Source organism: Melozone crissalis, unplaced genomic scaffold (genome assembly GCF_028551555.1).
Source record: "Melozone crissalis strain CALT ecotype California unplaced genomic scaffold, PUWL_Pcris_2 ptg000005l_1, whole genome shotgun sequence".
NCBI lineage: Eukaryota > Metazoa > Chordata > Aves > Passeriformes > Passerellidae > Melozone > Melozone crissalis.
In genome coordinates this window covers 56,917,955-56,927,142 of record NW_026535783.1, presented here as the reverse complement: position 1 = coordinate 56,927,142, position 9,188 = coordinate 56,917,955, and the positions used below count along the sequence as shown (strand labels likewise).

At 36.1% G+C, this 9,188-nt stretch overlaps 1 protein-coding gene across 3 annotated transcripts in view; it reads right to left on the bottom strand.

Annotated features, from left to right (window-relative positions):
- Positions 1 to 1,060: 1,060 nt before the first annotated feature.
- Positions 1,061 to 9,188, bottom strand: part of PDE4D (phosphodiesterase 4D) — a 348,424-nt gene continuing 340,296 nt past the window's right edge. For all 3 annotated transcript variants that reach the window (XM_054286110.1, XM_054286118.1, XM_054286126.1), the window contains 7 exons: positions 9,080 to 9,178; positions 8,830 to 8,994; positions 7,128 to 7,227; positions 3,356 to 3,510; positions 2,724 to 2,846; positions 2,065 to 2,247; positions 1,061 to 1,510 (listed from right to left, as the gene is read on the bottom strand). In XM_054286110.1, coding sequence (XP_054142085.1) covers positions 1,097 to 1,510; positions 2,065 to 2,247; positions 2,724 to 2,846; positions 3,356 to 3,510; positions 7,128 to 7,227; positions 8,830 to 8,994; positions 9,080 to 9,178 — 1,239 coding nt within the window. In that variant the 3' untranslated portion in view covers positions 1,061 to 1,096. The remainder of the gene's footprint in view (positions 1,511 to 2,064; positions 2,248 to 2,723; positions 2,847 to 3,355; positions 3,511 to 7,127; positions 7,228 to 8,829; positions 8,995 to 9,079; positions 9,179 to 9,188) is intronic.

The window sequence follows — 9,188 nt, the reverse complement described above, 5'->3', positions numbered from 1 at the left end:
AGACAGAGTTGGCAGGATCAGACTACTATGAGGACAAAAGCACTGTATAAGTCCACTAACATATCTGGGAAAATTGTGATGAAAAAACAAATAAAGAAAAAAAGCTATCCTACTGAAAAAGTTTTATGTCACACAAAGAGTACTCATGGAACTCACTAATATATAAAACAATAGACATTTACAGCTCAATATCACCATGACATTCTAAGGTGCCAAAAAAAAAAAAAAAACAATTAAAGAAAAACCCCTACAAGTATTATCCAGTGTAGTACAGATTTGTACTGAAAACTTGTAAGTTACTCTTTGGAAAAAAATTAATCAGTGGTAGATGAAAGTGGGGTTTTTTTTAAATATAATACCTTGGTATATTTAATAAAAGTGAGCTCTAAAAAAGATCTCTCTTTCACATATTATACAAAATGAAAAGGTTAGTGCAACCCACTGGGTCACATTTTTTTCAGTCATGTCTCAGAAGATTAGAAATAAGAAAATTATGTAATTTTCACAGCTTATCTTCTTGTTGGTAACAGAATCCATTTGTGTCCCATCATTTTTGTGAATTTGTTTCCCTATAGGAACCTCAATGCTTTTTCTGTCTGTTTCCTCTACAGATGAACATTATCCAATGTCTTACAATACAATACAATTAATTCAAAAACTATCAAAGCACACCAACATTCATTTGGCAGGTGGTACTCCTCTGAAAGCATTTGCTATATTTAATGGAATCTGCCAAATACAGACCTTATTAAAATGCAATTTATGGGTGTTCTCCCCCTGCTTTCTGACAGCATGGAGGTGAAAATTCTGTTTACAATATTCCTGAGTGCCAAACTGAATCATCAACTTCAGTTTTGATCAACAATCATTCTGGCAGATAACACCAAGTTTTGACCAGGGTTGTAGTATGTGACATATACTTTGGAAATCACTACCTCTTTAAAAAAGTAAAAGAAAAATAAAAAATCCGTAACAAAACTGAAAATACCCCAGCCCCCCCCAACTTCCCCCACAAAAAGAAAAAAAAAAAAAAAAAGAGAGAGAGAAAGAGGAAAAGAAAGGGAGTGAGCAAGAGAAAGAGACTGTGTTTTCATTGTTATGTGTCAGGAGAATGTTCTTCTACCATACAAGACTCTGCTGTTTGGTTCTCCTCCTCCTCCACTTCTTCCCCTACTTGCTCATCAAGAGGAATTTCAGTGGATTCTGAATCCTGGGTGCAAAGAGTCTTGGAGTCACTGAAGCTGGTGTCTTCTTCTACTTGACTTCCACTGTCCTTTTCGGTGTCTGACTCACCATCTTCCTCCAGCGTTAGCTCAAACTGAAATTTTTCAGTTTGACCCTGCTTTCCCTCTTCCTTTTCTTCAGGTGCAGGAGAGGGACTTCTAGGGATTGTGCTCTGGTACCATTCTCGATTGTCCTCCAGTGTATCTAAGATATCCTGGGCATCCGGGTGAACGAGATCTGCCCACGTCTCCCACAAAGGATGAACAATGTAATCTATAAAACCCACCTGTTTCAAATAATGCAAGAATATGATTACTCACAGAGAAATTAGTAAGTCATGCAAAATATGAGAAATATAATGCTAGGAAGAGACACAAGGTGCATTACCCTTAGAGGTGGCTGAAAGGAAACCATACTAGTTTATATAACAGATAAAGTCTTTTACTTTTCAGAAGTCTGTTTTGGGATATTGGATAACAGCATGGAAAGGATTTGATTTCAAGTGAAATTCCAAACAACTCCACTGCATCTAGTGAGCTAGATACCTGCTTTATATTTAATTATGTTTTTGAAGGAAACCCCACTCAGCTGTACAGTAATTTCTTTTGGCATGTATGCTGCTTTTCAGGTCAGGACAGTGATGGAATCCCTTCAGCAAACATATTGCCACACACTATGTTTTCACAGTAAAAGTCTCAGTTTGCCTCATTTATAACTGAGAAGCTGAATTAATTAATTCAGAGGAAGAAAAGAAAAAGGTGCATTCAGAAATTGTTCAAAACATGACTATGTACTATCCTTTTCTTCCAAAAGGTTTAACTACCTTATAAAATCAATTACCTGTGATTTTTCTACAGATGCATTGTGCTTATCACACATGGGACTTATCTCCATTCCCCTTTCTCGTTCCCGGTCTCCCTGACGGAAAAATTCTTCCATTATTCTATCTGTCCATTGGCGGTAGAGGTGGAGTGGCTTGGTAGGGTTGCTCAGATCTGCACAGTGCACCATATTCTGAAGAACCTAGAACACGTTGAACACCTGTGGTGTTATTGCACTGAAGAAAAGCAGCTCCTTTTTTATTCACATTTCTGGTGACTGTAAAACAAAATCTTGAAAATACATGTAATGCAAAATTTATTCTAAACAGCCAAAACTTATGTGGTTGTGTGCTTTTCACACTTGGAGTAATACCCATGAATTACCTAGCTTCTGCTGCTTCTGTCGCTATAAAGGTCACAAAATCCTTGTGAGAAAGAGAATCACTTTTTTGATAATTTGAAGGGAAGGTCAAATGCTCATTCAGTCCTGAACTACCCTAGCAGTTTGTTAGTCTCCCAGAGAATCACTTAAACCATGTCATTTAGACCAGGGAGGAAACTGAAGGAAGTAGCAAATCATGGTGTGAAAGAGTTAGCTCTAATCCATGCTGGAGAATGGGGAAGACAATGTTTTCAAGTATGTAATACAAGTGCACATTTTCAGATGCATTTCCTTACCTGAATCCTGTCTGAATAGTTATCAAGAAGCAGGACACCAGAACTGGTCACTTTTTTAGTTTCAACCATAGTTTTTAAATCAGCCAGTAGATTCATATGCTTAGACATATCTGTTGCAAGTACCTAGAAAAAAACAAACAAAAAATGAACACTATGTAAATTATTCTACTGGAGTTTTTTGAATAATAATTGAACATATAAATCAACATTTTTGGAAGGAACCCATACCTTCTATGTCTGAATACATGATACAAGTAAGAGTCCTGTATATTCATAATAGTAGGTTCTCATATTAGTTTTTTAAAGAATATGACAAAATCATTGTTCAACATTGCTCAGAATGAACTGATCAGCCCAAATTCATTATTAATTCAGTAGCAAATGTCTACCTGTAATGGTAGAATGGCATCATCAAAACCAGCTTGAAACAGAATAGTATGCCTTCCAGAAATGCATAGAAAGTAAGTGGAACTTAAAAGACCCCATTATTTGTATTTGGGTAAGATATGACAAAACTTTAAACTTTCACTTCATTGTTTATGGGCCTGACGATGTGTAATTTATTATAAAATGTTTCTGTGCTATATTATTCGATGTCCTAGCTCTATGGAAGACAAAATCTCAAAACTCACAATGTCAATGACCATTTTCCTCAACGATTGCCTCTGTTTTTTGGTCAAATTCTGGAAAATGTCACAATTTTCTTCCTGCAGCAGCTTGAAACCCACAGCCAAGTGATGATTCTCCAGTACTGATGAGTCATTGTACATCAAGGCGAGTTCAGAATCTGCAATAACAATTGCAGGGCAGAATGTTACTAAAGCCTGTGCTTCTACCAAATCCCTTAAGATCTTTTTCAAATTCATTACATGCATAATAAGATTTACAGATAAACTTTTAGAAGCAGCCCTGAAAGTTACAGAATTATTCACTGAATAACTTACTAGGTCAAGCCAAAGTTGAGCAAAACAAAGAAAAGGCTTTGCAATGGTGCAGTAACACATGCCTGGAGTGGCAGGTTAGAAAAAATATAAGACAGTTAATTTTTAGAATGAATTTTCATATCTGTAAGAGGCAACTTAGAAAATACTATATGCATAATATATGCATAAACACACCTCAACTAAAACACACTGATTTGTTGTCTTCTCATGCCTCTCTCTGTCACAACACCAAAAATTCTACTGTTAGTCAAGTTTCAGCTTCTCAGCACTTTGACCTGGGAATACACAGCTGAGGCTTTTCTGCAGGTCTGCTGAGGAGCACCAACTTCTTGATTTTCAAATCACTTCTTTCTGCAGTTATCTAAGATGCTAAGATGCCTAGTGAACTATACAGTCATTAGTCCATGACAGCTGAAGGCTGGTAGGATGGTATCAGCTATGCTTCTGTCTTTTCCAGGTAATGTCCTGTGGTGTGAAACTGCAGGCAGTGGCTTGAATGCTGCCTTGTTTTTCGTGTGGTCTGTCCCTGATGCTGTCTGTAGTCCTGTCTTCACCAATGGAATTATTCTTACCTCAGCCACCCCATATGGCCGTGACAATAACACACACTTCCCAGCCATTCCTGTGCTAAGGCACACGTATAAGGTCAGCTTAGACCTGCTGAACAGATAGCTCTGAAAAATCAAATCAATTACAAAAATGTCTGCACAGCTTTAGCTTCAACTCAGGTATACTGAACAGTCAGCTTGCATATGCTTTAAGATACAGCTTGTGAATAAATCTATCACAAAATACTCATATAATTTTTATGCAATCATACTTTTCCTGTACTGTAGTAACTTCTGTTTATTGCAGCTGTTCTAGCCTAAGTCTAAACATACATCAGTCTAGTCTACTCTTAGTCCTCTTTTTTTCTTTTACATCAGCTATACTTTAAAATGCCTCTGGTTCAACAGGAGGCCTCTAAAAGCTTTGATCTTCAGATTTCATTAATCTCATTATCCATTCTCCTGCTGTCTTTCTCTCTTGTCTTGAATAAATCAATCTGTTGAATCAGGGAAGTCTTCCTCTGCCTTTTCTTATCCCAAAACCAGCAAAGCCATAACAGCAAAAGCAGAAAGAAAGCAAGTTTGTAAAATGATCTCTCTCGTTTTTCACAGAACACACACAAAGCTTGCATACTTGTTTTTCTCATGCAGAAATCATGCACTAGTTTATTTTCTTTTCAAACAGCTTCTGATTAGCTGCAACTGCAAAACACTCCACATTGCCAAAATACTTTAGAAGATCTGGAGCTACAGACACAGCTAAAATGCACTCAACTTCAAAATGGACATAAAAATGGAAGAAAGTTCCCCCTTGGAAACCTCTGTAACACATTGTAAGATTCAAGAATATTTTTCTGGAAGGACAGAGTTACAGTGGTGAAACAAATATCTACTCTGATGCTAATATACTTCATATTTGTTTGTTATTTAATAGCATTCAAGAGGGATTTGTTTAGTCGACAACTCTGTAATAGACTTTATATAGGAAAATAATAGTCAGAAAAGTCACAAGACTAATAATAAAAAAATATGAAAATATGGCAAATATGTACATACTTTAACTAAGTCTAACTAAGTCTATCATGTAACTAAGTCTATAATTTTTTTTTTAATGCATTCTTATATTTAGGTGAAGAAATAAAATTAGATGGAAGCGAATTATCCTCTAAAAGTTAGGAAAGTTCTGGATTTGAGAAGCCAATATTAGATGATTTTTTTATGTCTCTCTCCCTGCAGTTTCTTCCTTGCACACAGAACAATTTAAAATAAACAAAATCTCTGTTTCTTTCAACCTTGCAACAGCTGAAACTTTCAATTAGTGTTTTTACTTGATTGACCAAAAGCCTCCTTTATCAAAAGCTGAACTGAGAAATCAAGATATATTTTTAAAGCTGATAATTATCAGCATGAATATGACTCCTACATTAGCTGAATTTCAATCTAACTAGAAGTAAAAGCTTTATGCACCACTACTCATCCTTTCAACTAAGTCAACACTCTTAAACCTAAACAATTCATTGGTTTCCTCACAGAACCTTGGAGCCACCAAGTATAACCTGGTACTCAATTTCTGACTCAGCAAGCAAGGAAAAATCTTTACTTACATATGCCCACTCTTAAGATTCAATTAAGAATTTGGTTTTTGCAGAAAGCTTGATTCATTCTCTGCCTGCACTGCTGAACTGTACTGGTCCCCAGTAAAGCACAAAAAATAGAGTCAATCTTAATCCTCTTTCATGAGGATGAGTCATAAAATTCAATTTCATTATAGGATGGCCCTTAGGCCATTGAGACAAACAAATCTAGGTGCAGGCTAAACTGAAGTACATGTCTTATTTGAATATACAGCAGCAATGAGTCAGAGCAGGAGCTCCCTTCTTCAAACTCTACTGCTGATTTGGGGTCATTCTATTTTAACACCTGTGAAATAGATTCTGCCTATGTGCAGAAGTGACAGTATCTATAAATGTGCAACCAGATGGGTCAAATACACAACGCTAGGTATGTTTCCATTTCTGTTGCTTTTTCTTCTTTTGTGCTTGGATTAATAATATTATTTAAACTTTGCACTTCTGGGTCAGTTATCATAAAAGGAGAAGTTGTCAGAGAGCAGAAGAAATAACGCAGTACGATGGAACTGGTATTGACCTACAAAGGGCAATAATAGTGACATCAGGCAACAAAATCCAAGCAAGTTGCCACTGGGGCAACAAACTATTGAGTAAATATGTCATAATCAGGTTCAATAAAGTTGACAGTGTTTTTATTTCAGTAGATGACCGAAGGGATAGAGGTTCAGCAAGGCTGCCAACAACAGCCTTGAGGAATGCAGAAGTACACTGTGTTTCAAATTTGGAGATAACACTGGAGTCAGAATAAACCAAACATGTTTATCATAGCTGCAGAAACAGAGTGAGGAAATTCAGTCTACAAAGCATGAGAGATCAAAAACCAAGTACAGAATACAGGATTGTCGGTCTGTTTGCTAAAAAGAATCATGCTTTTCTGCTTTCTGAATTTCTACCCTTCGTCACACCATATGTTTCCAATATAAGCATATAAATTCTTGTCTTGTCCTTTTTTTTTTAATCTTCCTTCATTCTCTTCTTAAAACTTTACCTATTTAATGTAAATCAACTATATTTCCAGGAGAGAAAACATGCAATACATTGAAACAATGCCAGGTTTATAGTTTATACCTTAGTAATTCTTGCTAGAGTGTACTGTGTAAATCATTACTAGAGTTAGACAAAATGCAAAGTAATATCAGGTTTAAAATATAAACATCTATATATTTATTGAGAAAAGTTAGAGATAGAAGCAAACAAGGAATGAACTGGTGGTATTTTTCAGGTGCTATGTGCAGAACTCACAGCAATTTTTTTGAGAAAACCACTAAGCATCAAACTTACTTGTGTTGATAAGAAATTGGTTTGAAACCCCAGGATGATCTACATCATGTATTGCACTGGCAAAAATTGCTGCAAGAATCTCCAAATCAGTGAACACCGCCTAGAATATAATGAAACAGAAATGACAATGACCAAACTGTGAAAAAGTGTTTCCAATAAAAAGGATTCTACTTGATTCTGGATGTGAACATGCAAAACACATTTAAAATATACCATGATCTCTAGAGGCTTTACACACAAGCTATCAAACACTTTGTAAAATCATCAGTTATGTAGAATTTCATAAATATTTCAAGTTTGGCCAAGTTTCATACAGAGAGCATCACTAAATTCTGCCACAACTGAAGTATTTTCAACTTCAGTCTGTACATAAATCCACCTTTATTAGGCAATTAAGCACAGGTTTCTAACTTATAGCACAAATTAAAGTTAATATTTCAGCCTGACTCCTCTGTATCTGTATTTGAAAGATGCACATCTTCTATCTAAAGGAAATAGCAACAGACTACATACCATCTCACTTAGCATTTACTGCTTTTCCATTTGTGTGTGATTTCTAGGAAGACAGGAAAAGAGGACTGCAACAGACTTGGAATGAGCCCAGTGCCCTGTTGCCAGAAGCACCCACATGATGCAAATGTTTTCAAAATTGATCAAGGACAGCTCAGAAGGGCAAAGACCAGCAGTGGCACTGAGCAGCCATTGCCATTTCACCAGCTAAAGCTCTGCTGAGAATAAGGCCATGAAAAAAAAAGGTCTGGAAAAAACCCCCTACATTTTACTGATGACTAGCTCAGCTGTGTGGTGACGCCAGTGGTGTTTTAAGAACATTACCTGATCTTCTTGAGAACAAGAAAATTTTTCTCAAGAGATTTCAAGTCTTTGAGGATCCAAATGTGCCAAGATCCACTTTTTAAGAAGAAGGTAATACAGTTGTATTCACTAACATTAAAGATTGCCCATTATAGAAGAGTCAAAATGCAGCCCTTCTTGAAAATGAAGTTAAATCCTTTTGAACTAATAAAATTCCTACTACTTCCTTTGCCTGAATTTTTCTAACCGTTTGCTGGGATATATCAACATCAATGTTTGCTATGTAAAGACCTGAACTGTGCTTAAAGAGAGAAAATCTCAATCTTTCACATCCATCTACTTCAGGGATTTAAGAACTTTCAAGAAGAGAATTGCTACAAAAAGAACAGATTAATTGTTTTCCCAAAAAACTTTGCAATATTTATTGGAGGGGGGAAGTGTAAGAAAAGAGAGTCCAGTCAAAATTTAGTACATGTTCCAATCTGTCTTAGAAAAAAATACAAAAGTAGTCTTTCCAGATCAGAATAAACTTTCCTAAGAACTTCCACCTACTGTGGTTAGGCAGAATCCCACATGGGAAATAACTACAGAACAGGATGTAGCATAAATAATAAGATGGTAGAAACAAGATATGCATTGTGTTACAGTGGAAAAGCTTATGACAGCAAAAATTTCCATGATTTCAAATGAAAAGAAGTGACATATTCTGCACAATATTTACATGTAACTTTGATCCTCACAAAATACCTTTAAAAGAACAGAATTCATCAAAGAAATGCTAAGATTTCTTTTAAAAACATTGCAGAAACTAAGATCTTTAATGTTTAGGAGACTCTTAGTGCATCCCTTTCTCTCATGACTGCCACTTTTCTTCTTCAGTGTAGTTTACCTCTAATGCTGGGGTTGATAGTAGGACATGGGTTGACTGAACAACATCTGCAGCATGTATGTTATTGTGGTACGCCACATCTGCATGGTAATGGTCTTCCAGGGTCATCAAGTAAGTTATTAAAGTATCTACTGGAATCTTAAAAGTCTTTAACAAATCCCGCTCCTATAAAAGTAAAGGAAAAACAATTAGATTTTGAAGCACAGAACAGTCTCCAAGATAAAAAAGCAACATGACTGCTCAAACTTGCCTGAAAAATAGTGTGCATGATGACAGTCAGAGGTCTGTTTCCCGATAACTCTGCTACTCTGAAAACCTGAAGGCCCCACTTGTTCAAATCTTCAAGTTCCTAGAGTAAA